The 25,512-nt window shown below is 43.1% G+C and overlaps 4 protein-coding genes and 1 non-coding gene across 7 annotated transcripts; 2 read left to right on the top strand and 3 right to left on the bottom strand.

The window, feature by feature from the left end:
* rpl24 (ribosomal protein L24) lies at positions 1-2,804 on the bottom strand. Its single transcript, XM_031869559.1, has 6 exons — positions 2,770-2,804; positions 2,568-2,643; positions 1,814-1,924; positions 1,182-1,318; positions 371-434; positions 1-134 (listed from the first exon to the last, which is right to left on the bottom strand). Exons 1-6 carry the CDS (start codon positions 2,772-2,774, stop codon positions 54-56), a joined length of 474 nt encoding a protein of 157 aa, XP_031725419.1. The 5' UTR covers positions 2,775-2,804; the 3' UTR covers positions 1-53.
* On the bottom strand, positions 1,474-1,654 carry LOC116395617 (small nucleolar RNA SNORA23). The gene has a single exon (XR_004213527.1). It is a non-coding gene; the product is annotated as a small nucleolar RNA SNORA23 (small nucleolar RNA).
* Positions 2,805-3,318: 514 nt separating the features above from the next.
* Positions 3,319-8,261, top strand: cep97 (centrosomal protein 97). 2 transcript variants are annotated; one of them, XM_031869474.1, is made up of 11 exons: positions 3,319-3,443; positions 4,025-4,167; positions 4,277-4,435; positions 4,574-4,675; positions 4,803-4,916; positions 5,011-5,177; positions 5,293-5,457; positions 5,568-5,749; positions 5,852-6,503; positions 6,637-6,712; positions 6,883-8,261. In XM_031869474.1, the coding sequence occupies exons 1-11, from the start codon at positions 3,407-3,409 to the stop codon at positions 7,384-7,386; spliced, it is 2,301 nt and encodes a 766-aa protein (XP_031725334.1). In that variant the 5' UTR covers positions 3,319-3,406; the 3' UTR covers positions 7,387-8,261. The 2 variants fall into 2 exon arrangements, with proteins under 2 accessions (XP_031725334.1, XP_031725333.1); XM_031869473.1 differs by having other exon boundaries at positions 5,269-5,457.
* A 55-nt stretch (positions 8,262-8,316) lies between these two features.
* Positions 8,317-14,485, top strand: nxpe3 (neurexophilin and PC-esterase domain family, member 3). 2 transcript variants are annotated; one of them, XM_031869515.1, is made up of 6 exons: positions 8,317-8,697; positions 9,696-9,896; positions 10,085-10,866; positions 11,259-11,329; positions 11,444-11,659; positions 11,754-14,485. In XM_031869515.1, exons 2-6 carry the CDS (start codon positions 9,804-9,806, stop codon positions 12,293-12,295), a joined length of 1,704 nt encoding a protein of 567 aa, XP_031725375.1. In that variant the 5' UTR covers positions 8,317-8,697; positions 9,696-9,803; the 3' UTR covers positions 12,296-14,485. The 2 variants fall into 2 exon arrangements, with proteins under 2 accessions (XP_031725375.1, XP_031725374.1); XM_031869514.1 differs by having other exon boundaries at positions 11,441-11,659; positions 11,754-14,484.
* Positions 14,486-15,497: 1,012 nt separating this feature from the next.
* Positions 15,498-24,814, bottom strand: me3 (malic enzyme 3, NADP(+)-dependent, mitochondrial). Its single transcript, XM_031869510.1, has 15 exons — positions 24,644-24,814; positions 24,018-24,250; positions 21,184-21,317; positions 20,632-20,781; positions 20,171-20,246; positions 19,924-20,085; positions 19,672-19,775; positions 19,485-19,594; positions 18,634-18,731; positions 18,378-18,491; positions 18,173-18,278; positions 17,520-17,662; positions 16,832-17,005; positions 16,539-16,637; positions 15,498-15,890 (listed from the first exon to the last, which is right to left on the bottom strand). Exons 2-15 carry the CDS (start codon positions 24,243-24,245, stop codon positions 15,729-15,731), a joined length of 1,860 nt encoding a protein of 619 aa, XP_031725370.1. The 5' UTR covers positions 24,246-24,250; positions 24,644-24,814; the 3' UTR covers positions 15,498-15,728.
* Positions 24,815-25,512: the final 698 nt, after the last annotated feature.

Below are 25,512 nucleotides of genomic sequence, written 5' to 3'. Positions count from 1 at the left end.
ATATGGTGGTTAAGCAAAATGTTTTATTCACAACCCCGAACAGTGAGTCAGATTTAGCGTTTTCCACCCACACGAGGAGCGTTGATCTTCATGGTCTTAGCGACCTTGGGTTTCTGTGCAGTCTTAGCAGACGTCTAGAGGAGAGATACAATAAACAGTTACAAATCACCATTTTATACAACTCACAACTGACCGTGAAGTTAATAATAATCCAATAAATACAGAGCGGCAACATATTCGTACACAAAGCAAAGCTCCTCAACAGTGTACAGTTTGGTTTCTGATACGGCTTATAAAAAAACAATTATTTTAACAATAATCACACAATCATAACATGCAATACAGCGTTCCACTACTTCTAACGTCTTACCTTTGCACTTGCTGCAGCGGGCTTCTTTGATGCCTGCTTTACCTTCTTGGCCTCCTTTGCAGCTCTGAGAGAAGAAAAGAGAAACATTCAGACAAACTAGACAAGCTGCAGACGACGATGTGCTGAAATCCTGTCATCATGCGTCGACATTAACATGTGGAACAACTATTTTTATGGATAAAATAACCACAGCGATTTTTATATAGAGGCAAACGTTTCAGAAAAATTCAGCAGTCCTGCTTATTGATTTGCACACATTTGGCTGAATACACCTGAAAGATATTTAGGGATATGTACCTTGGTGTAAAAAAGGTATGGTACATATTTAGTCTCAGGATTTATATTGTTTTTCCTCAACAGGTTTTGAGGCTGGCTATTTCCTGGACACCATTGTACATAATTGTTAAGCTGAATCCAGCAGAGCACTTCAGCGTGAAGTCTAAACCCTCACTATACTTTTGTACACGCTATGCTTTAGAGATTTGCCAAAACAAAAGAGCCACTGTTGGGATATTCCATTAACCGTGTCAGATTTGCTATATGTAAATATGGCAGCTCACCCCCACATTCATGATTTCTCCACGTGTTTTCACTTGTTTATTGCAAAACAGACTTAGATTAGTGTGACTAAATAGATTCCAAGTTGATGTTTTCCTGAACTTCATAGTAAAAACAGGTGGCAAGATCAGATTCTTTGAAAGGCTAGCGGAAATTAACACTCAAATTCCAAAATTGTACGTGCATAATGTCTCTTCTGCTAAAACAACAACCCCATAATATTACTACATAAAAATACTGTTTGTGTCCTCACCTGATGGCCTGCTCCCTCTGGGCCTTACGGACCTCGGGCTTCTGGTTCCTCTTGGCCATGATTTCAGCCAGGGAGGCCCCAGTGATGGCCCTCTGGAACTTCACTGCACGGCGGGTACGCTTCTTTGCCACCTCTTCCTGTTAACACATGAAGAGACCGTAGTTTATTTGTAGCACAAAATTGTTTTACGTCAAGAATACACGATACACCTGTCCCCAGCCCTGACCGGTATTTTACAATTGCTAGTTGTAATGGAATCAGACTGCACTCAGTACAGGTGAGAAGTACTGTAGCATGTAGGAGAATTTGGAGGCTGGCCAATGGAGAGATGTCAATAAAGACGTCAAGGACCAGTACTATGATCTCCAGTTGCTCTATGGCTGCAGGTGTGGAGTGAGCACTGCTGCCCAGCCTGCAAGACACAGTCGGGCAACAGCACATAACACAGATGGTCACTGTACACACCGTCCACCCGCAGCCAAACCAACACACGTGTACACGATACGTGTATCGACTTGGGTTCAATAGTCTCAATACCAATCATCAATATGGTTTTGTGAAGACAAATATCTGCACCAGACCAGACAATGACAGTACAGTAACTATCTATCTATCTGCAGCCGGTTACTTACAGACTGGCCCTTCTTGTGCTTGCGTCTGTACAGCACCGTCCAGTTGATCTGTCGGGGGTTCCTCTTGGCCAGGAAGGCAGACTCACATTTACCGTTCACAAACTGGAACACCTATCAAAGACAGGAAATCACACCCGGATTACCAAAACTACAAATCCCTGTGATGGACATCAACAATGTAACTCTAATGTGCAGTAAATTGAGATTTAGGACAAATGTGTCTCATCATCATTTAGGAACATCCCAGGCAGGTGTAATTCACCCCCACCCCCATCTACAAAATGTGACATTGTATTGTAGGATTGTTGGAAGATAGTGTGTATATATCATTTCCCCCCCATTGTGCTTATTTTAAGAGCACTTTGTAGTACATGCATTAAAAAAATAATTACATGTTAAGACAAACAAATATTGAACTAATGGCTTTTACTGGATGTATTGTACTAAGTGATGCAGTTTTCATAACATACAGTTTGAAGTGAACCATGAAGGTCCGTCTGCTCCTCTGACACAAGTTAAATATAAAACTAGTTGACGTTACAACACTTGTGGCTTTATCAGTTTACGCTAGCAGCTAATGTTAGCATGTTTCATGGAGTCTATGGACCAACTCCAGAGACCATTGCTTATGTTATGGACCTCTATATGAGACGACACAGAGACAACGAAAACCAATATGTAATCCGGTAAATTGTACTTCACACAATATCTACAGAAAGAGCAGCTGGAAAGCGGTGTCGGGTCGAATGGTTACCTTCCCGTCTATCCTGGCGTATCGGCGGCCATGGCCGGGATATATTTTATACCCGCTGAAACTGCACAACTCGACCCTGAAAACAACAAATAGCAGGCATCACTAAAACAAAAAGGTATACGTTTACTCTTGCTATAGATAACATCGTAAGAATGTTCATTTAAGCGATGAGATGGCCTTTGATAGTATTCTGTACACTCACTTCATGATGGCTACGAGAGGGCACAAAACCGGAAAGAGAGATGACGGAAGCGGAAACGGAATTTGGAGACTACAAATTGATATTTACTAACTAATAAACTATAAGTATATTTTTCAGTCACTTGACGTATTGTTAATACTCTACGTGTTAGATAGATATATAAATTAGCGTTGCTTTTGTACACAATAGTTTAATGAAAAAATACATTGTCCAATAATCACAAGGGTGACGTCACAGACGGCCGGTTGCCTAGCAAGCGAAACAGTAAGCGGGAAAGCAACAAATTACTTTTTTGTTTTAATAATATGATAATAAAGGAGAATCAAGTAAATAACAAAAACAAAATGAAAAAGAGTTACCATCACATCTACGCCTTTTTGTCCTTCATGTTATCAGCTAGCTTCTTTATTACTGTCTTTACTACAACTCGGAAATAACGATATTTGTAGTCTTTTCAAGCCACAAAGACGACACTCTGCAATGAGCGAGGCAGCACGCTTGAACTACATATCCCAGAACGTCCTTGGTTAAACCGTTTGACAGGGGACAGACGCTTCTCGTCTTTGAGACCACGGTCTGCAGCTTGCTAGCTAGCAACGTTAGTTAGCGAACGTTAGGTATTGCCCGAGGCGACAGGATGGGTGTATCAGATTTACAATTCGACACAAATGCTGGTAAGTGGTACATATTAGTTCAACTGTAGCCGCTGTGAGTATGTTTATGAACAGCATAGACATCTCTATGATTACCAGCTAGCTAATATCAGCTAGCATCATCCCAGACTCAAGAGTGCTGCTGTTGGCTAACCTTGTTAATAGTAATGTTTAAAATGAGTAGGTTAAGATATTTTCTTTTATTATTTGGAAGATATTTACATGAGTTTACACAGAAGTAACGTTAGCTCTACCTACCTACAACACAGACGTGATCGCTTTCTCCTCTCTTGTCTTCCATATTGCTCTTAAAGGGTTACTTTGGTGATTTAGTGTTATTCTTTAATGAAGTTGGAGGACTTGCAGATACAGACTAAAACAAAACTCCCTTATTTTTAAACTCCATGCCCCCAGTTTACAAAACAGGCTTTTCTGTTGATTATTTTAAGTTTCAAGCTGCCTAACTCAAGGTAACTTTGATCACAGTAAACTGTGTCTGCCACCAGCTTTACTGCAGGTGTATACTGTCTATGTGTATGGTGATTTGCATTTGAAGAAGTGGTTCTTCAGTCTGTTTAATGTCAACCCTCTGCTCCCACAAGGACCCGTGGTGGATCTTTCATCCAGGGGTATGCAAAAGCTGGATCAGAGTTTCACCTGCTCAGAGGACACTCACACTCTCATCCTGGACCGGAACCACATAATGAAACTGGACCATCTGGAAAGGAGCCCAGGCCTTCAGCAGGTAGTTAAACCCTTTGAAGCATAGTCACTGATAACTCTGTGCCAAAATACTAGTACATTTTATTGATTCAATGCCTTATGTCTTATAATCTTTGCCTTCTCTCCCTTAGCTATCTGTAGCCAGTAACCGTCTGGTGAGAATGATGGGCGTGTCTCGGCTGACAGAGTTGACAGTCCTCAATCTTCCAAATAACAGTATTGGGTACATCGAGGGGCTCCGAGATCTGCCACACCTCAAATGGCTCAACCTGTCTGGGAACAACATTAAGGTGAGGAGAGAAGAGATTCTCACCTACTTCACTGATATTTCATATCTGATTTATTTACAAAATGTCCTTACATAGATAAAGCCGTCAGTTTCAGCCCATGCGTTAATATATTAACCGACTTTAAACTCTGCGACACAGGTCATCGAGCAGCTCAACAACTGTGTTTCCCTTCAACACTTGGATCTGTCGGACAACAACATATCTACCATTGGTGATGTGACTAAACTGGGGGCATTAAAGGTGAGCGCTGGAGCCTTTGAGGTCAAAAGTAAGCCTAAACAAAAAGATGACTATTTAATAATGTACAGTTTGTGTGTCAGATTTCTTTGATGTATCATTGATGGATTTTCTGTCATTTTTTTTCCAGACACTGTTACTCCATGGAAACAGCATTACAACACTCCGCACTATTCCTGCTCACCTACCAGCCAACTTATCCATTCTCTCCCTGGCAGAAAATGAGATCAGGGATCTTAATGAAGTAATTCTCTTTATTCTTCTCACTTGACACAGCAGCACTAATCTCCATTTAATTATATGGATGCTAATTATCATTGACCGACTTATTTCCGTAGGGCTCATACCTGGCACCTCTCCATGAACTGGAGCAGCTGTCCATTATGAGCAACCCGTGTGTCATGGCAACACCCTCATTGCCAGGTTTTGATTATCGGCCGTATGTCATGAGCTGGTGTCTGAGCCTCAAGGTTCTGGACGGCTATGTCGTGTCACAGAAAGAAGGGTGTGTACATTTTTTTTTTTTATGCTGTTACAAGTTGCGTGTTAAGGTTAATGCAGGAATACTATCAAAATGTTTGAATCTCTTTATTTAGTGTGTATAATTGTCACAATTACAGCCTCAAAGCCGAGTGGCTCTACAGTCAGGGAAAAGGACGCTCATATCGACCAGGTCAGCATGTTCAGCTGGTTCAATACTTGGCAAATGTTTGCCCTCTGACGTCATCACCAGCCCTGGAGACGGCAGAAGACGCCAAACTGGAGAAGATCCTCAGTAAGCAGAGGTACAGACCACAGAGACGCCACAGACCCTCATCCGATACTCACCTCAAGGCCATGATAACCCTGCCATAAATCCCAATGACCTCATGTTTGCGCTGCCATTTTTTTTCAGGTTTCACCAAAGGCAGCTGTTAGAGGAGACTCGAGAAGGCTGTCCCAGCCCTCCTCGTCCGACTCAGCTGGACGTGGAGAGGCACAGTCCGTCACATCCGGTCCCACGGGGGGGAGGAGCCGGAGAGGTGAAGCAATTCAGTGCACTTACACCGGCTGCTGCTCCCTCAGTCCGGGAGACAGGTAAGAGGGCATCTTTACGGTGCATACGTTTTTTATTGTTTCTCTTTATTAGTTGTGATTTCTTTGTCACAATTTTAACTGTTTGTGCTTACTTTGGTTCAGAGCCAGTTGTGCAGTTTAACACCTGGATGAGCTGCGATTCCCCTCACCCGTCACTGCCGGTGGTTCGCAGCCCACGGCTCGGAGAGGAGCACGTCTATCTGGAGGACGTTCAGACGGATGAGGAGAAACTCAACGGCAGCATGCTTTCCTCAGAGTCCACCTTTCTGCCCTTCGCACCTGATCCGGAGCTGCAAACGTCCCACTCTGACAGCGAGGATGAGACGGAGACATTTGAACCCGATTCCCTGGCTCCGACGCGGCCAGCACAGCCCAAAAAGCACAACACCAACAAGACGCACCATTCACCCCCGGCGGATAAGCAAGAGAGGGGTCTCGTAGAGGAAGTTATTCCTGGCGCAGCTACAACAGCTGAACCACTTGGCGTCAGAGTTGGCACACCTCAAAATGACCTGGAAACATCCTCTGACTTTGGTAAAGCTGAGATGAAAGAAGCCCCCGAGCAGGAAGAAGTCGGCATGCGTGCCAGTACATCAAGTGCGATGGAGGCAGACGGGGCAGCGGTTAAAATACAGTCATGGTGGAGGGGACGGCACACTCGGTTTTGTCACCCCATGGCTAAAGAGGTGCGCAGTGAAATCCGCCTGTGCAGGATGCAAGACCACATCCTCTCCCTGTCTGGACAGTTGGACAGGTATGCGGCTGACATTGTATATTTTCTATTGTACTTATGGTATGAGAATGGTTGCACTTTCACACATGTTACATATGGTTGTGGATGATATTTACAAAATTATTAATAGGTAAAAAATGGGTTTTGTTGGCAGGGTGCAGCAGCAGTATGAAGAAGAGAGGTTACAAAGACTGGTTCAGGAGGAAGCTGTAAAGTTTCTGTGGAAACAGGTCAGTGTGTGTGTGTGTGTGTGTGTGTGTGTGTGTGTGTGTGTGTGCGTGCGTGCGTGCGCTGTCGTGGCTGGTAAAAATGGCTTTCCGGAGAGGATGCACCTTTTTAAAATTGTCTGTTCACGTGGCTGCCTAATTAGTTCAGCACTATTCCTGTGTTATCCTTGTAGCTCCAGTCTATGCAGCAGTGGAAGCAGTCTGTGGAGCAGCAGCTGGCTAGCATTAGTCCGGCTGTCACCCCGGCTCACACCTCAGCTCCTGGACTATACGTGGCCGTCCCGCCTGCTGCATCCAGCACGGCGAACCCACCCACCACGGACGCCTCATTCCCGGACTCTGGCTTCCAGTCAACAAGGGATCAGCAGGCAGCGCAGGAGGACAGTTTCCTGAGCAGTGGGACAACAGACTCTCTGAAGACAGTGCGAGCCCTCAGCCCTGTTCACAGTGGCTTTGCTGGCGTTAGCGACGGTGCGGACAGCGCAGACTGCAGCCTGCTGGAGCAGTACCTCTCGTCTGTACAGCAGAGGGAAGAGGAGGTGACTAGTGACAGAACAGAAACATCCTCACCAGTATCACCCAGCAAAACAACACAGTCCGACTCCCCCACTCAGAAGACGGCAGACAACCGATCACAAGTGCAAAGAAAGGAGGAAACCACTCCTGGCCCCGACTGAGAGTCTACACCCACAACTACTGAGCGTGTTTCATTTTGACTGGAGCATAGAGATGCGTTGGGATGAGACTCTGTCTGACACTCGTCTTGATTAATGACCCAGATCTCAAATAGTGGTGCACTTAGTTTCACTTGTTTATCAAGACTGAAAACAACACATAACTGTGAATGTAACTCACTGTAACTCAGCTTTATACATTTGGATCTGTTCTGTTATTTAATAATTTCCTCTCTGTGTGAAGGCAGTGATCGTGATGTAGCTTCAGAACATATTAGTACCTTGAGATCAATCATATATGATGGAATACTCTGAGTAGGTTGCTACCTCTACTGATTAAAAGAGCAGGTATTGCAGATCCTCTTCTCGTTATCAACATCCGCTGTATTAAATACATGTGATAAACTAATATACTCTACATGAAACATCAAGCTTACTATCAATCAATCACATTTAATAGCTAAACTGTTTTAAATCTTTTGTTTCAACTTTAGATCACATCATCAGAAAATCCTGTAGCATCTTTAGCTTGAAAATATGTAAATAAATTGAAAATTATTATTTTCCAATTATTGTTATTTGGTTTGTTGAAACGATGATTGATCACAGCTGTGCTTGTCCTCCTATGACTACCAGTATTCAAATCACTAACATGCCACAGAATCAAAATATGAAATTACAAGTTAAATTCTGCTTTGAAAAGTTAACTTGAGTATTAACAAAATGTAGGCTGTGTAACGTGTGCACTATTATGTTCTGGTCATTGTTATTGATATGCAAGTGGTACAATGATGTAGAGGTTGAGCTAATTTGAACAATTTCATATAGGTTTAGCAGTTTAATCTGTAACAATGGATCATATTTTATAAATTGAATATTTTATTAATTTTCTTGCTGAAATGTAGTGAATTAGAAGTATAAAGTTGGCATAAATAGAAATACAAAAGTCATGTACAAGTACCTCAAACCTGTATTTAATTGATCTACTTTTTCTTCAGGCTTGTTTCTTTGCGCGTGAATAAACGGCCTTACTCACGAGTCGCTTTAATTCCGCTTTTATACGCTCAAGTTTTACATGACTGACCACCAGAGGACGCAGCGAGGCTGGACCACCCATCAACCCGACCAATGGGACTGTTTTTCTCCCATCGTGATTAGTGGGTTCTCTTAGTTAACGGGACGCGGAGTCTGCCACACCGGCTCTAACGCGCTAACCAAGCCGCTGCTGTCTCCTCTCCTCCGGCCTCACCACCCTCCTCCGGCTGGATAACGATCCGACTCCGACATCATGACAATCTGTCGACGTAATAACGGGTAAGTGTAGCACTGCACGGATAAAACGCCTGCATCGCCAGTGTAAACGTTACCTAACATGGGTACGGTGGTATGAGTGGTATTATGGTATTAGATACGTGTCGGAATGTGCACACATGTACCGACAATAGGCCCGTTGTTATTCCCTTCGTCTCTTTGTTGTTGCCGCTGCAGCCATTCACATAATACCAGCAGCTGACCGCACGAATCCGTTCATTTCTCAAGATGGAAGATTTCCCTAAAAATGACAACCGGAGGGATGTTAACAGTCATCAGTGCCATTTTTTTTAAAGCGTTAGGCCCTATATACAAATATGCTTTAAATCTGCTTGTTTTAACTTATGGAAATATAAGCGTGTTTATGAGCTACTGCACAATAACCGTGATTGGCCAAATGGAATTGACATCGAGTACAATGGGTGTTGTGTGGAAACAATAATGGCATTAATTGCTTTAAGGTTATCAATGATTAATGCCTTTCCTGTGGCAAGAGTGCATTTGGTTTAAAGTCTTTCTATGGAGCAGCGGAAGTCACCAAAACAACATGATGCTTTTGCATCGCTCATAACAACTGCCAACCTCCAAAGGAGGAGTGGGACTATGGAGCATGTGTTAATTGTTATAGTGTTATGTGACTCCGATGCAGGCAGGACAAACAGCCACTTAGTGCCAGAGTAAGAAAGTAGTTATAGGTTGTGTGTGTGTGTGTGTGTGGAAAGCATAGTGTATATCGTTTTTGACGTTGGGACTAAACCACCTAACTGTATAGAGTAGTTAAAAAAACTAGCTCCCTCTCAACAATATGTGTCGGTATTAACACTTGTTTCATGTATAACTACAATCGTGATACTTGTGTACTTTTACTTAATCAGCAGAATAAAGCATCTCCAAGGCAGACAACACGGAGGTGCAAAGATTGAATGATTTTCACGTGTTTCTTTATTACGGTGAATAGAAGACGTGCTAGTTTTCTGTTTCTTCATCCTTCTCGTTGACAGAGTTCATCCGCCAGCGTCGGTCGCTGACGACCAAATGACGCCATCATCGTCGGTGTGACAACATCGAGTGAAACAGGGCCTGATCATGGGAGACAGAACGAGGTCACCATGTGCCGATATCTGTCCAAATATGCCCTCATCTTCCTCTTCCTAGCCCTGTCTGGCCTCATCTTCCTGCTACGCAACATCCACACTGTGGAGGTGAGAAGTGGGCGACACTTGGGGGTTTTCTCAATTATTAGAGTGGGGGAGTGATTCAGGGAACGGTGCCGGGAAGAGGCTTAATTAGGCGCAGCTGAAACCCATCTTGAATTGTGTGTCTCTCTCGCAAGAGTTTGTTACAATAACATTCACTGATACAGAATTAACTCTCCTCCCTTTTTCTTCAGAACTGGAACTGCCACACTATTTCAGCCCTCTACCAGCTCCAGAGCAGGATCCAGTCATCCTTAGTCCCATCGTATCTCCCCACTTTTCATCACAACCGCACCTTCTGTGCCCATCTGGGCCAGAAACCCTTTCCCGAAGATGAACTGGAAGAGCGCTACCTGTTGGACTCCATCGTCTGGCCCGGGCCTCCGCCTGGCTCCACAACAACCGGCCTGCGCCAGACCAGTGACCCGGTGCACAGCCTGTTCGCCATCCTTCCCACTAAGGGACGAAGGGAGTGGCATGTGGGCGAAGAGCTGGAGGCCCTCGTCCAAATGCATGACTTCCAGGGTCGTCCTAAGCACTACGGAGGGGATTTCCTTTTGGCCAGGCTGCACTCTCCGGAGCTTGGAGCAGGTGTAGCGGGTAAAGTGCTGGACCACAGGAATGGCTTTTACTCCGCCATGTTCCCGCTCCTCTGGGTGGGGTCTGCACAGGTGGAGATTACGCTGGTGCACTCCAGTGAGGCCGTTGCCGTTCTGCGGCGGCTGAGGGAGGAACGACCAGATCGAGTGTTTTTCAAGAGCCTGTTCCGCCTGGGCTTCCTGTCTGAAACGACTGTGTGCAACATGTGCCTGCCCTCTGACCAACAGCCGCTGTGCAACTACACAGACCTTTACACGGGGGAGCCCTGGTACTGCTACAAGCCTAAGATGCTCAGCTGTGACACCAGAATCAACCACGCCAAAGGAGGCTACCTGAAGCACCTCATTACCAACAAAGAGGCATTGCTCTTCCAGAGGTTTGTGTTTTTATAGGTTGTAATATGACATATGTTTGTGTTGTAGTAAAGGCTGAGTCAGTTATTGCTTGTTGCCTGTGTAGCCAAAGTGAAATAGATTACTCCTTCAGTGTCCAATAAACTATAAACACATAAATGAGCCACAGTGTAGCACTGGGTGACATTTTCCTTTATTATGATGCACATCTGTCCTGATGCAGGAAATTATTATAAAAAAAAGAAACCAACACTAATGACCTGTTTTTAAAGCTTTACATTTTCAGTATTCAGTATTTAAGGTGGACAAACACACTGTCGATTTTGATATTTTTTTCATGGGATTAATAGAATATCACCAGACTCAACCGTTACCATTGTTTTAACACGGATCAATTCTGTCGCTTTTGTCTTAGTGGCGTAAACATTAAAGTTCGCATACACGCTTCAGGACCCGACAGAATCAACGTGCTGCCTCCCAGGAAAGGTATGCTACGCCTGCAGAGTAACGTTTGCGGTTGTTGCGTCATGTGGCGTGCTTTGATTCATTCCATTCATTTTGATCTTTTTCTCTGCACCCTTTCTTGCTTTGTATCAGAAGTAGAGGTAGAAAACAGCAGCGTAAACCCAGAACCTGGTAAGCTGGCGTCGTCCGGATATTTCTACGAGGACTCATGGAGGTCATTGAGTGGCGTTACAATGCGCCCGTTCAACGACTCCTCTGCCATCACTCAGTGTTTGAAGAACAAGGTGATCAACATGTACGGAGACTCCACCGTCAGGCAGTGGTTTGAGTACCTCATTGAGTTAGTACCAGGCGAGTGATGTCTTCTTGTCTCATCTTTTAGTTTCAACCTCTGCACTCGTGTATCTGTCTCACTTCAACTTCAATCTATCCCATTTTCCCTCAGGATTAAAGGAGTTCAACCTGCACAGTCCTAAAAACGTTGGGCCTTTCATGGCGGTAGACAGCATCCATAACATTCTCTTGAAGTACCGCTGCCATGGCCCGCCCATCCGCTTCTCCACCGTCCTGTCCAGCGAGTTGCGGTACGTTTCCAACGAGCTGGACGGCCTCTCGGGGGGTCCCAACACCGTCGTGGTCCTCAGCGTTTGGGCCCATTTCAGCACCTTTCCCGTGGAGGTGTACATACGGCGGCTCCGTCACATCCGACGGTCGCTGGTGAGACTTCTGGACCGAGCGCCGGGGACCCTCATTGTGATCCGCTCAGGCAACCTCCAAGCCCTGGACCAGGAGGTGAGCCTGTTCAACAGCGACTGGTACTCCCTGCAGCTCGATGAGGTGCTCAGGTCCATGTTCAGGGGACTGAACGTGCTGCTAGTGGACGCCTGGCAAATGAGTTTGGCACACCACCTTCCTCACGCCCTCCATCCACCTCAAGTCATCGTCAAGAACATGATCGACATGCTTTTGTCTTACGTTTGCCCGTAGAAGATATGGAAGAAGAGTGACAATAGTGGATCTTGTTGAAGGAAACTGGGGAGTTAACTGTGTGAATCCATTATCCAGATGTTCCCCAAAGCTACACACCTTTAAATACTGTCTTTACTGAGAGACTTCTAGTACTGATCTCTGTTTACCTGCCTGTTCTATTTAATTTTGAATCCCACGAAACTCATTTTATTCTGAAAATGCCAAAGACTTTGGGACAGTGATTGTTTCGTCCCATCTGCTTTTGTTGCCAAAGTGTTTTGTTCATGCATGCAGAACTGTTCTTCAAGTTGTCCATATTTGTAGTTTGTATTCTTTCAAGGTTGGAGTTTGAACATTTATACATATATTTGTTTGTTAGTTTTGCCAAAGCTGAAGACTCAGTGGGTTCTTATTTTCCTCAGGCTGTTAAGAATGTGTTCTCATGCTCTGATGGTACAGCACACTCATTTATCAGGCCATTTTAAATGTTCGGCAAACTACTACATACATGAACTACATTGTTAAATCTCATCTATATATGTGGCCAATTTGGTTTATCCATGTTCTTTCAGTTGTTTACAGTGCAGTTCACTGTTACTCCTTATGACATAACACATTAAAATGGCTGCATTTATTGCACTTTCATCCAAAGTGTCAACCATATTTTAACTTATTGAGGATCATCTTTTATATGCTCATCCTTGACTTTTAGCTGGTGACTTCTCCAACAGATCAGCCTTCAGACAGCTTTGATAAATGCACATCACTTCAGACGCTGTCACTGGTGTGTGTTGACTCAGCTCTTTTGTACAAATACTTTCTATTTCAAGTATTTCCTTTCTGTGTTCAATTAAAATCAAGACCAAGTACTTCATGCTGTCACATGTTCATTAAAGGAAGACAGTGGAGACTGGAGTCACCAGGTTTGAGAAAATGTGCCTATTTCCTGTCTAATCCAGTTTGTCCCTTTTAGAATTATCAGAGGCAGACTCTGAGGAGACTGTCAGAACGTATACGAGCAGAGTTGCTGTCATGTTTGTGATTGTCAAATGTGTGCTTTTCTATCTGTTAATATGAGCGGTTGTGGTTCATGACGGTATTTTGTCATTTGATTATTCAAATGAGGTTAGATCAAGCAGTGAAAGGATGCTTGAGATGGAACTGGAAGATTAATCTATGTAATATTTCTATCACTATATGGGGGTATGATATTGTGAGGACTAATCAAGATCATAAGATGGTGATGCATCTGGTATCATGCCTTGTCCTGATATTAAAGCCTTTACAGTACAATAAACTAAACTGTTACAATGACACCATTAGGAGTCACTCATCCGTCTCAGTCGCTCCGGTTTCTCATGAATTCTCAGTTGAATTCATTTTTTTTGTGTTGAACAGGGAACGTTATTAAGATTAAAATATCTTTTAAAGAGATCTGGCCTAGAGGGAAGCAAGACTGTTGCAAAATGAAAAAATAAAAAAATAAAAAAAATCAGGTTAAGATAACGGTCACTCATGAAAGAAGAGATAAATTGTTACCCGGATGCTTTGCCGTCCCCTCAAAGAGAATGGGGGAAAAAAAAAACCTGTTAAGAATTGAGGCAAACGGTTAACAACGGTTATTATAGATGCTCCCTGTTCTGCTTCCTGTCAGAACATGTATAGCAAACAGACGCCGAGTCGTACATCACATCCACTCCATACCGACACATTTTAATTAAACATACTTAAAGCAGGTAACTGGTCCACCAGCAGGGAGCAGAGCATCCAAAGTGAACCAGGTAACAACACTGCTTGAGTGGCCCTAAAAAACGACATACTAAATCACTCATATTTTTTGACAATTTTATTTAAAAAGTTTCATGTTCCCTTTAAAAACTTCCAGCATATCTGCCAATACTAAAGCTTGCAGAGTATCATGTTCTCTAGGAGTAAAATATCAGATACGGTTCATCAGTAACTTTGGCAAAAACACCACAACAGGAAGAGCGCTCTATACAAATGCCAAGAGAAAAAGACAGCGTTGTATACAAAAACATCCTGATGGTGACACTAAATCCCCAACAATGCCTTCAAACACATTCAAGAAGACAGAAGTGCCTCCCACTAAGAATAACTGGCTCTCAAGGGGAGGCAGAGATGGAGAAACAGATTGTGGAGTGTTCTTACATCCTGTGTGCAGGCTAAAACATGTGGGCAGATAGATAGGAGTGTACAATATGAAGCAGCAGCTATGGAGCCAAATAAGGCTTCTTTGCAACTCACCGAACAAAAAGAGGTTTTAACTCAGAATGCGGAGCGGTGTAATCCTGAGGCCACACAGGAAGAGGCACTGAGAGTTCCTGTTCAATTTCTATCTCATTTTTAAAGCTTCATAATGAGTCCTCTGTTGATTTGTGGAAAGACAATAAGAAGCATTGTGCGTTAATGTTGACCACTGTACTCTTGTTATGCAGCAGCTCGGATTCATCTCTCAAAATCAGATTTTGAGTCACTGCGAGCGCTAAATACGACAACATCTTAGCAGGATAATCTAGTGGAAGGAGTGTAGTTTAAGTTGCAAAGATATATAGAGGTCACGCTTATGATATTTGATATGCCGTTTATAAGTGCGTCTATTAAATATTTTACTCAGTCAAGACCTTCAATCAGGTTTGGAGAACTGATGAAACAAAAAGTATAGTTCTGAAAGAGGAAAATACAACTTACTATAGACCAGGGGCGTTTCTAGGATTCAAAGAAAGGGGGGGGAGTGGCATGTGTGCGCGTTTTTTTTTGGGGCCCATTTGAGGCCGCGGATATCCATTGTTTCAGACAGTTCATAGATTGGTTCAATCAGAGAGTGTGATTTTGCTCTGTAGTTTTGCTTGCATTCAGTATATGATAACACAAGAGACAGAATTTGAGGGTCACAGTGAAATTTGACAACACAAATATGAACTTTTCTCAAATAAAGAATATCCTCGTCACTCCCAAATCCTAATTCTTAAAGGGGCCGCACACATTGGATGGAGAATGGACCCGACAGTGTCAACTTTATATCGTTAAGTATGATGATCGGCTGTTGGATTGTAATTTGAAGGGGGAGAAAACATACAAACCAGAACACACGCACATATGTAGCATGTTAGAGTTATAAATAACATGTCCATGTGAGAAACAATAGTTTAATTTAATGACATCACCAAAATAAAAATATATATTTTTTTCTTTTTAAGCCAATAATGGCAAATTATTTGGGGGGGGCTGAAGAACATTTGAGGGAGGCTTCAGCCCCCCTAAAATAGGCCTAACGACACCCCTGCTATAGACTTACTATAACTTATAAATGAAAGAGAGAAACAAAGAGAAAGCTAAAAAGGCAAGAATCATTGGCAACGTTTCTGAACGGAAACGATGCAGAAGTTGTACACGACGTCAGCATATCGAGTTGAGAGAGGGAGAGTCGGGATCACACGTCCTGGACGTTCATGGCCTCCTGTGGCCAGCTGTACGAGTCCAGAGAGAAGGAGTCGTAATCTGGACTGTAGATGTGAGACAGAACAAACGCCTCCTTGTCTTTAGGCTCAGGGTACAGGGAAGCCATGTTGTGCTTGTATGCATATTCGACAATCTGGCAGAGAAGGAAACAGAAGGAAAAAGGGGTAAAGAATATGCATTTGTTATTTTCTTCATATAGATTCTTAATACAAGTTATGGGATCAATCACGAACAAAAGATTTTCTGCCAAAGATGACACAGTTTTTGGTTATTTTGGAGGAAATATTTCTGTTTTCCTGTTAGTTTCACTGTTAAAGTGGAACTGATTTTAAAAAGGTGATGTCACGTACCTCAGTGCACCAGTCAGGATTTAGCAACAACTGAACTAGAATTGAGTGTCAATCAAATCAGATCAACACAGTCCTGATGAAGATTAGCCGAGTTTATGAGTGTTAAACTCTTAATAAATTATATATAAAAGATGTTTTTTTTAATCATGAATATTTAGAGTTTGAATTTTCTTTTTCCTGATAGACTTTAGTACCAGATACAAAAAACAGAATCTCTTCAAAATATAAATCAGCTTTAGCAGACGCTTATCTACATTTTATTGAATTAAGTAATAAAAAGTTTTGAAAATAATATCCTCACATCTTAACACTTCCCAATCACAGTAGTTACCCACAAAATCACAACACAAACACCTTCAGTGAAACTAATTCTAGAAGACACACATTCCATTGTGAGGAATGAGGGCCGACCACACAAAAAGATCACTTACCTTCACTGCGATCTTGAAGGACACCTCTCTTATGGAGTTGAGAGGAGGATAGAGTCTTCCCTCGGCCAGGTGCTCCTCTGTTACCATGTCAGCTATCGCCTGAAACAACGGAGGAGACACGAAGATGAAGGAAAGTGCAGAAAGAGAGGCCTTAAAATACCATAAAAGATGCAACTGTGTACAAAAGGGTGTAAAATCCTTATTGGTTGGAGTTGACTCTTCAAGTATTTTTATTCAGAACTCACGCCCTCATAAATAAATATTAATGCATCATTAATATGTGAAGACGATACCTCTGCTGTGGTGAGGAAGATGTCGTCAGATATGTGGCGCACTCCGCAGGCAATAACACCCAGAGCAACTCCGGGGAAGACGTAGGCGTTGTTTCCCTGGCCGGGGTAGAAGGTGCGTCCGTCAGCCAGAGTCACTTTGTCGAACGGACTTCCGCTGGCGAAGATGCCGCGGCCCTGAAGAGGAATAGAAAACACAAAGTGTGAGTGACTTCTGTAAAGACAACAGAAAGATATACAAGATATCGTTTTGCTGAAAAGGCAAGTTCTGTTACCACATTGAACGTTTTTTTGGGAAGTTCTTACAGAGCCTCTGAATGTCTTGTCAGATGTAGACTAGGCCTTGGTGTCAAACTTTCTAATGTGTTTACGTTGAGAAACCTCCAAATCTGTCCATATCTGCTAAATGACAGCTGTATTCAGTTCTACGCAATTCCACACACAAGAATTCCAGCAGGGGGCTTAAAAAGAGAGCAACGCATCAATAAAAGCACAGAAAAAGACGACCACAAGCAAAAATAACACAGTTTTAATTCATAAACTGGATTTTAAAATGTTGTATGAGGTAGGATATGTATTTAGAGGGGTTATTTTTACATCTCAAGTGGACACACACAATAGCATATTTGTGTGAGAACCACTGAATATAAGCTAAATAACACCTTCAATCGACAGTGAGGCAGACGAGTACCTCTGTGAGCTGGTAGCACTGCTCTGCTGTGCACTCCGCCTTGCTGGTGGGGTTACTCAGGGCAAAGATGATCGGCCTCTCGTTGAAGGACCCCATGTCTTTGATTATCTTCTCAGTGAACGCTCCTGCGACAGCAGCAACTCCTTCGTGTTCAGGGAACAGAACATTAATGACTTCAATGTCACAAGAAACAATGTGAATAAAAAGGTGCCATTTCAGACCATTCGGTCAATTACTGTCAAGCAAAGAATTACAATCTCAAAATTGTAGTTACTTTAACCTCTAGATCAGTTTCTACTTTGAATTATTGTCTTATAATTTCATAGTTTTGATTAAAACTCTGAGCATGTCTTCCAGTTCATCCCACATGCAGTGTTTGAATCTAGACCCATGAACACCAACGTACACATCTGAAGTCTTTGAGAGAGTTAGTTGATTTGGAGGAAATGACCAAGTTGTTATTGTGCCGAGCAAAGCTGGAGCGACCAAAAAAAAAAAAAAAAAAAAAAAAAAAAAAAAAATCGCCTTTAATAGGTTTCTCTGTTTTTCCACAACTGATGACCATAAATGGATGAAACAAACAACGAGAGTTATAAAGGAGTTTTACTTTAACACCGTTAAGAACCACAATGTGAGCTTCCAGGTAGACTCACCTATGATGGCAGTGGGTTTGACGGTGTGCACCACTTCCTCCAGGGTCTTTATGTGCGGGTGATCATGAGCGAACTCTTCCTTCTCGTGGTTGAGATTGCCTCTTCCCTAAAGTAGTAGTAGAGTAAAATGTGTTTTCTTTCTCCGTTTGGTGATTGACACACACAAAGTTGATATCTGGGAAAGCTGAGCAAGTGACAGATTTACCTTCACGATAAGACCTTTGGAGTCCACCATCCAGATTCTCTTGGCAGCTTCTTCTCTACTTACTCCCTCTTTGGCCATGGCCATCATGAGCAGGTGAGCGATACCCAGAGCAGCCTGGCATTAAAAACAAGAAGAAAGAAAATTCTTCATCGACCTCGGCTCGTTTTAAGTGCGTCAATTGAACGCGTTCGGGATTACAGACAGTTATTTGTCATTCTGAACAGAATAAAATCCAGTGGGCAGACATTCTTCTCACCTCGCCCGCCCCCTGGAACACCACGGTGTGGTCTAAGAGTGTGCTCTTGGTGATCTTCAGAGTCGCCAAGATCCCAGCAACAGCTACTGAGGCCGTGCCTGAAGAGAGACAATAAAACACAATGTCATTTAGATGAGTGGTTTTCTGTTGTGATACTTTAAGGTAAAGAAATTATCTTCCTGTGGCCGCTCGTCACTGGTTGCATATTTCTACCAGTTGTATCCACAATAATATAATTTTGTGTCGCAAATTTTATTTTATTTTTTTCTGCTTCTCTATTTTGATAATCGCCTCAGGAGCCCTCACGTTTATTTTGAGACCTCAGGGTCTCCACCCCCAAAATTTGATTTAAATCTCTTATGAAATATTAGACACAGACTAATAAAGTGCATCATGACCATACACATAATTTAAATACATGAAATGTGTAATTCAGAAATATAAAACTGATTTTATCATTTGTTGAGTTTGTCAGAGTGACAAACTCATTAAACATTTAATTTAAACATTTAAATTTAACATTAAACATTTAATGTTCTCATATTTAGTATTTTTTTATGTTCTGATATTTGAGTGTTTTCATGTTGTATCATTTATCATGCTTATAGCGTTTACTGCTTGTTGCAGCAATTGTAGTACAATATTTGTGCGTTTTCTTCTGCTTTACGTGTATAATGTCATCCTCACACCAGCAGTAGTAAGAGTCGGAGTAGTTATAAGAGGACTCCAGCAGGGGGAGCACACGGCTCCTTTTAATGGACACCTCATTTCCTCCCTGCACTAGTTACACAAACGATCTGAGGAAAGTTTGTGTCTGTGCATCTTCATGCAGACACTGAGTGTCTAAGTACCCTGGATGTCGTCGTTGAAGGTGCAGTATCGATTCCTGTATTTGTTGAGGATGCGAAAGGCGTTGCTGTTGGCAAAATCCTCAAACTGAATCAGACAGCTCATCCCGTACCTGCAGAGTGACAGAGTAATAGAGTCACACATCAGCAGTCGCTCGCACGTTCTTCTGTCCGTCGTGTTTCTACTGACTTGTCCGTCACTGCCTGCATGAACTCGTCGACCAGCTCGTCGTACTCCTTTCCTCTGATTCTCTTGTGCTTCAGTCCGATGTACAGGGGGTCATCGAGCAGCGCCTGGATCAAAAATCAGCCAGTTAATCAATCAATGAGAGACAACTTGACATTACCTTTCTGTTCTGCTCAAACTCCTCCGATATGCCTTATCAAATACCAACTGATAAGAGTCAGATATGAAGTGCTGCAGCTCTTTGATCGAACACACCTGGTTGTCAGTGCCGACGTCCAGCAGCACCGGGAGACACTGCTGCGGCCGCACACCACCGCAGGCTGTGTAGAGCGCCAGCTTCCCGACAGGAATGCCCATACCGTTGGCTCCCAGGTCACCCAGGCCGAGGATACGCTCCCCGTCTGTCACCACAATGGCCTGCAGGAGAACACACATCAGTAAAATATGAATCATACAGTGATAGTTTCCCCAGGCATAAGCAGCTGTGTATGTGTGTGTGTACCTTTATGTCTTCCTCAGGCCAGGAGTTGAGCATGGTGGCGATGTGGCCTCTATCGTGGATGGTGATGAAGAGTCCTCTGTAAACAAGTAAGTTTCAATTATAGGGCGGCAGTATTGATTTGATGATGCACATTTTTGATCAGTTTCCTGCATGCTGCTGGCTTTCATTCACCCTAACCCTACACAATAGTAAAAACTGACACACTAATGTTAAATAAACAAATAATGATTTGATCTCTTCTCTGTCTTTTACCCGACAATAACAATGAAATTCAGATTAAACTCAAACGACACTGTGTGTTCTTTGTGACGGATGAAGTTACTCAAACCAGTTTTACATCTCAGCAAGTTTAACTGTCCGAAGCGATATTAACAGAAACCAAACTGTCATTTGTTGTTTCAAAACATGAAAAACGGTCCTTCATAGAAAACGTTAAACCAAATGTAAGGATGAAAAAGTACCGTGGTCTCCTGAAGGCGTGGCCATACTGTTGGCAGGCCAGGCCCACAGTGGGAGTGTACACGATGGGCATGAACTCCTCAATGTCAGAGGTCAGCAAACGGTAGAACAACTTCTCGTTCCTGTCCTGCAGCGTCATCAGCAGGATGTACCTGAGACAGAGAGCAAACGTCGCCATTTTTGTTTTTGCTGCAACATTTTCTCTGATTTGTGTTACTTCTGCATGAAATATAGTGAGACGGAGGTATGACAAGCAACAAATGTCTCAGGACAGAATCAAACCAGACAGGCTGCAGTCATCTGATATGAGTCTTAACTACTCGGCCACTGGATGTTGCAGCACAAGTCTTTCATATGACAATAAATAAACTATTAATCACACGACGACTGGTGAGAACAACAGCAGATGGTGACCCGCTAAAGGAGATTTGACCAAACACGTGGGACAGCCCCCCCCCCCCCCGATAGGTTGAGCTCCTTCAACATCTGCAGCTGTATTCTTGAACAGCACTTCAGCATGCTTTACTGTAAATGTCTTGAGTCGGTTCCCTCACTTGTCCAAAGGATTGGAACGCGTTTCGTAGCTCTTCATGACCCGCAGCACTTGCACATCCTGGGAGAGGAAGCAGGGGGGCAGCAGGCCGTGGATGCCCAGCTGTAAGCGCTCCTCCAGGGTGAATGCCATTCCCTGCAGAGTGGAAGAGGAGCGGTTATACAACACTGTGGAAAAAAAAGAGCGTGCACAGGGCGAGGCCCGCTAACTAAATAAGAAATCAAACCACCCAGACCACAGTGACTCATGTGTTAGTCATCCCAGAATATGGTGGGTTATGACTCATACCCGCGCAGCCCAAATACAGTGGTCTTTTTGATGGTTTTGATGAATTTGTTTTTGTATGGGAACACTGGTATGAGAGCAACATTTAAAAAGACCTACAAATGTTTTGTTCACTTAAAGCAGTAAACGAGGCCGAGCTTTTATTGTGGTAAGCAGCCTTGTACCTCTCTGCCTTCTGATTATGTTTAGTGCTGCCGCTCGGCCGTCTCGAGTTTGGCATTCTTCCCAAAGAGTGATTGGAGGGGAGCGCGACATTTGATCTATTTATTCTGTCCAATAGTGCGGGAGCCTGAGCTCACTCCCCTGTCAGTTTCACTTCTCTTTCCTCTTCCCGGCCGTATCGCTCTCTCCGTTTCCTCTCTACTCTCGCACGGCAGAGGAAACACTGACCTACATGGGGAACAAACTGGCCCTCCTGAGGTCTGAACACATCACACATTACAGCTACAGTTGTTCCACGAGCTGCGTGCTTTCCATTGAGGAGTATTTTGTATATATACGGCTGAACACTATACTGTAGGGCTGCAAGCGACAGTCTGCACAAACAAAAGTCCTGCCTGCCAGAAGTCAATTAAAAGGAGATACTCTGACACACCAAACAAGGAGAGAGAATGCCGGTCTGCACAACAAACTTTCAAACTAGTCTAACGTCCCACATGTAAATGCGTTTACCAAATGTGGTCATACACAGTCAAAGAGAAAATCACAGATTAACAGAGATAAGGTAAACCCATCAGAGCAAGCAGGTTAAGTAAAGCCGTTAAGGTGACACCCCTAACCAGTAGCTATTAACACATTAAAGATGGAGAGAGGGAGACTACATGTGGGTGGGAAAAGTATAAACTGCTTAACCTTAGTAATGGCTCCAGTCCAAATCTTATCATGGATTACTATGAGGTTACAACATAATAGCATCCCATATAATCACACGTGTTGCTTTTAGATGGTTATGATCTGATTGAGTTTGACATTTCAGAGGTCACTGCAACCAGTTTGTTTGCAGAAAGAAAGATGTCAGTGAATAGGGTTATAAATCTAGCCTCCCTCAATAAAGACCGCTCATAAATCCAGTGGAGCCACTCGGTGTCAGTTGGGATTACACCAAGACTGTGTGACGGTGACATCATGTGTGTAAATGTGAAGAAAGGGTTGTTGAAAACGAGTAAGCAGTTACTCGATTTCTAACTGGACCGTTTCGTCTAAAAGTGGAATAATAATCAAGTATCTGATCATTGAAAATCTAAAGCACCTCCTAGACATAAACTATCATCAACCTTTTATTAGAAGATTTTTTTCATCAAAGAGTGGCTTGACTTGCTGACTGTTTCCGCTGAATTGACTTGAGATTACAGTAACTGCTGACTGGGCGTCAGGAACTGTGACCTCCTATCAACCCAAATGAAAGCAATGAACTCAGCTTAAGTGTCTGCATCTGTCCTGCTATAGCGACGAAGGCAGGAAAAAAAGTATTCCCAGTTTACAGAGTTTAGGGGGAAAAAATGCAGTGAAACAAAAACCGTTGAGTCACTTGATGGAGGTTTGTTTTAGACCAGATCTGTAACTGCTGCAGCTTTGGAAAGAGTAAGTTTCTGTCTGAGGGGATATACAATTCAAAATATATGATTATCTTAAAAAGCGATATGCGCGATTGATATTTTTATGTTAAATTAAAACAGAAAGCAGACAGAGACAGACGCATTAAAAGAAATCAACAGAGAGACCATTCACAGCTCCAGATGTTCAACGATCTCACTTAGATAGCAGCTATGGCATTCATGTGTCACTCCTGTGCTGTACCATGTGGTATTTCCATGGTAGTTATATATAGTTTATATATACTGTATATGTACCACCACCATACAACATGGTATGGGGGACATAACGTTGTGTGAACACAGGGTCAGTAAAGGTCAGATTTTCATAGAGTTGTACATTTTCATTTCTTCAAGCTTTAAGACACATTTCATACATAGAGTGTTATATTTGTTCAAGAATGCATTAATCTATGTTTTTTTCTCAGTGTCTTTCCATCAGACCATCAGACCAGTGGCAGTCCAGTCCTCATGACCTCTGTACATGTGGTGGACTACAAAACCACCATCAGTGTTGTGCTTCAGAAAGCTCCCGTATGAATAGAAGGAATCGTAGCAGCTATGAGGCCTTCAGAGTTGCTGGTATAAATATGTTGTGACGACAGGTCACACGTCATGTATGCACTAGATCATTTATAATAAACACGGGAGGACAAGATGCCCAATTATTCTCTGACTGGGAGTACTCTTTAAGCTAAAATACTAACGATTTACTAAACAAATGGAAATATTTTCTGATATTCTTGTTTTTTCATGACAACAAACTGAATATCTTAGTAGTTGTTCAGACAAAACAAGACATTTGAACATTTTTCACAATTTGCTTGTAGACCAAAAGACTATTGTTTTTTTTTTATACATGCATACAAACAAATGTAGATATATTCTGCTGTTTTGCAATGTTGACATACAGCCAAACATAATGTCCTCACACCCTCACCTATATCATAGAGCTCACCTTATTGAGGTGTGGGTTTCTGGTGATGTCATAGCCCCGCTTCTTGGTACTAGTGCTGCCCTTGCGACTCGTCCCGGAGTGGCAGACCCGCACAGCCTGGAGAGAGGCCCTGTCGGCGGGCACGCCACCAGCGGGGTGACCCGGGGCACCGGCGAAGACCCTCATCCCGCCCGCCGCTGCCGTGCGCCTGCACAGAGACAGCGCGGCTCTTCCTGGGAGCGAGTTCATGCTGTCTGCGGGGACAACAACGTGCAGTGAGTGTCGGTCGCACCCACCTTCCAGTTCACAAAACGGACGCTCGACCTAGAAACGCCACACATGCCGCCGGGAATAGTACAATATCCTCGTGCAACGTAAACAACCTGCTTCAAGTGTGAACCTGAACCACAGCTATCTGTGTACAAGCTGAGTCACAGTGCTGCACAAGTGTCACAGAAACCAGTCTTGTTCGTGCAAATAAATATAATATATCATGATTCAGCCGATGGTTTCATTATGTTCGTATTTACATCTTGCTGTAGCAGCTAAGCTAGCTACTGTTAGCTGCTTCTATCATAACTAAGCGTTTCTTTATGCGACATTCTGCGCAGCTAGCTAGCGTGTGGCTAACATTCAGATAGTCTTACCTGAAGACGGTGTGAAGCTGCTGGGCGTCTGACGTATATCTTTGCCCGGTGATCGCGGTAGCTATCTGTGGGGGGGGATCGACAGCGAACAGCTAATCCAGGACCCTATGACTTTGACGATCTCACTTCCCCGCTGAAGGACCAATCAGACCACAGCATGGCGGGCCCACAGGCCCAATCCCCCACCTCTTCAGCTTCATCATCTCTAAATTACTCTGAATGAAACATAATTGTCTTTGAATATATATAATTTAAAAAAACTTGCCTTTATGCTATTATGATTACTACATTTGCAATACAACATTGGCACTGTTTAAGTTCCATAGAAAACATTGCTGTGGAAAGAAAAGAAAAGGACATTTTTCATCTTTTAGTCATGCACTAACACAAACACCACTGAACTCAGTCCGTACAGTCTGCAGATCTTATTAATAGCATCTGGTTCACCCTGCTGGCAGCAAAGCTTTTCTTCTTACTCAGACTTGAATGAGTCTTGAGTGTTATAGTACGGTCATGTCTGGTTTAACCTGTTATGATTCCCCTGGGGCAAAAGGTTGCTGTTGTAAGTTCTTATGACGTGTGCTGTGTATAAGCTATTATTGTTACTATTTATAAAGGTATGAATGGCAGCTTCACTGTGTTTTGCCCTGAGCCACAGGAGTCATTAGACTGCATTAGTTTCAGCTGGATGTACATGAATCAACTGGCAACTAAATGTAACATGTAGCCTACTACATTGTTTCTCTAATGGGGGTAGGAGTACCCCTAGGGGTACATTGGAATACTGCAGGAGTACGTGAGATTAAAAAAAAGTTTATTTAAAAAATATCAGTCATTTTCAAATGGTCAACTTCCATAACGTTTGTTCA

The sequence above is a fragment of the Anarrhichthys ocellatus genome, unplaced genomic scaffold (assembly GCF_004355925.1).
Source record: "Anarrhichthys ocellatus isolate YVR2014 unplaced genomic scaffold, GSC_Weel_1.0 scaffold47, whole genome shotgun sequence".
NCBI lineage: Eukaryota > Metazoa > Chordata > Actinopteri > Perciformes > Anarhichadidae > Anarrhichthys > Anarrhichthys ocellatus.
This window is presented reverse-complemented; position numbering and strand designations above follow the sequence as displayed.

Excerpts from the sequence above, each read along its gene's own strand:
- cep97 (XM_031869473.1), top strand. The coding sequence starts at position 3,407 with ATGGGTGTATCAGATTTACAATTCGACACAAATGCTG. Across the intron at positions 4,917-5,010 it reads AGATCAGGGATCTTAATGAA|GGCTCATACCTGGCACCTCT; the intron begins GTAATTCTCTTT and ends TTATTTCCGTAG. Across the intron at positions 6,504-6,636 it reads CTGTCTGGACAGTTGGACAG|GGTGCAGCAGCAGTATGAAG; the intron begins GTATGCGGCTGA and ends TTTTGTTGGCAG.
- me3 (XM_031869510.1), bottom strand. The coding sequence starts at position 24,245 with ATGAACTCGCTCCCAGGAAGAGCCGCGCTGTCTCTGTGCAGGCGCACG. Across the intron at positions 19,776-19,923 it reads ACGTCGGCACTGACAACCAG|GCGCTGCTCGATGACCCCCT; the intron begins GTGTGTTCGATC and ends TTTTTGATCCAG. Across the intron at positions 16,638-16,831 it reads TCTTCCTCACCACAGCAGAG|GCGATAGCTGACATGGTAAC; the intron begins GTATCGTCTTCA and ends CCGTTGTTTCAG.
- nxpe3 (XM_031869514.1), top strand. The coding sequence starts at position 9,804 with ATGTGCCGATATCTGTCCAAATATGCCCTCATCTTCCTCTTCCTAGCC. Across the intron at positions 9,897-10,084 it reads GCAACATCCACACTGTGGAG|AACTGGAACTGCCACACTAT; the intron begins GTGAGAAGTGGG and ends CTTTTTCTTCAG. Across the intron at positions 11,660-11,753 it reads CCTCATTGAGTTAGTACCAG|GATTAAAGGAGTTCAACCTG; the intron begins GCGAGTGATGTC and ends ATTTTCCCTCAG.
- rpl24 (XM_031869559.1), bottom strand. Across the intron at positions 1,925-2,567 it reads ACGCCAGGATAGACGGGAAG|GTGTTCCAGTTTGTGAACGG; the intron begins GTAACCATTCGA and ends TGTCTTTGATAG. Across the intron at positions 135-370 it reads CCGCTGCAGCAAGTGCAAAG|ACGTCTGCTAAGACTGCACA; the intron begins GTAAGACGTTAG and ends TCTCTCCTCTAG.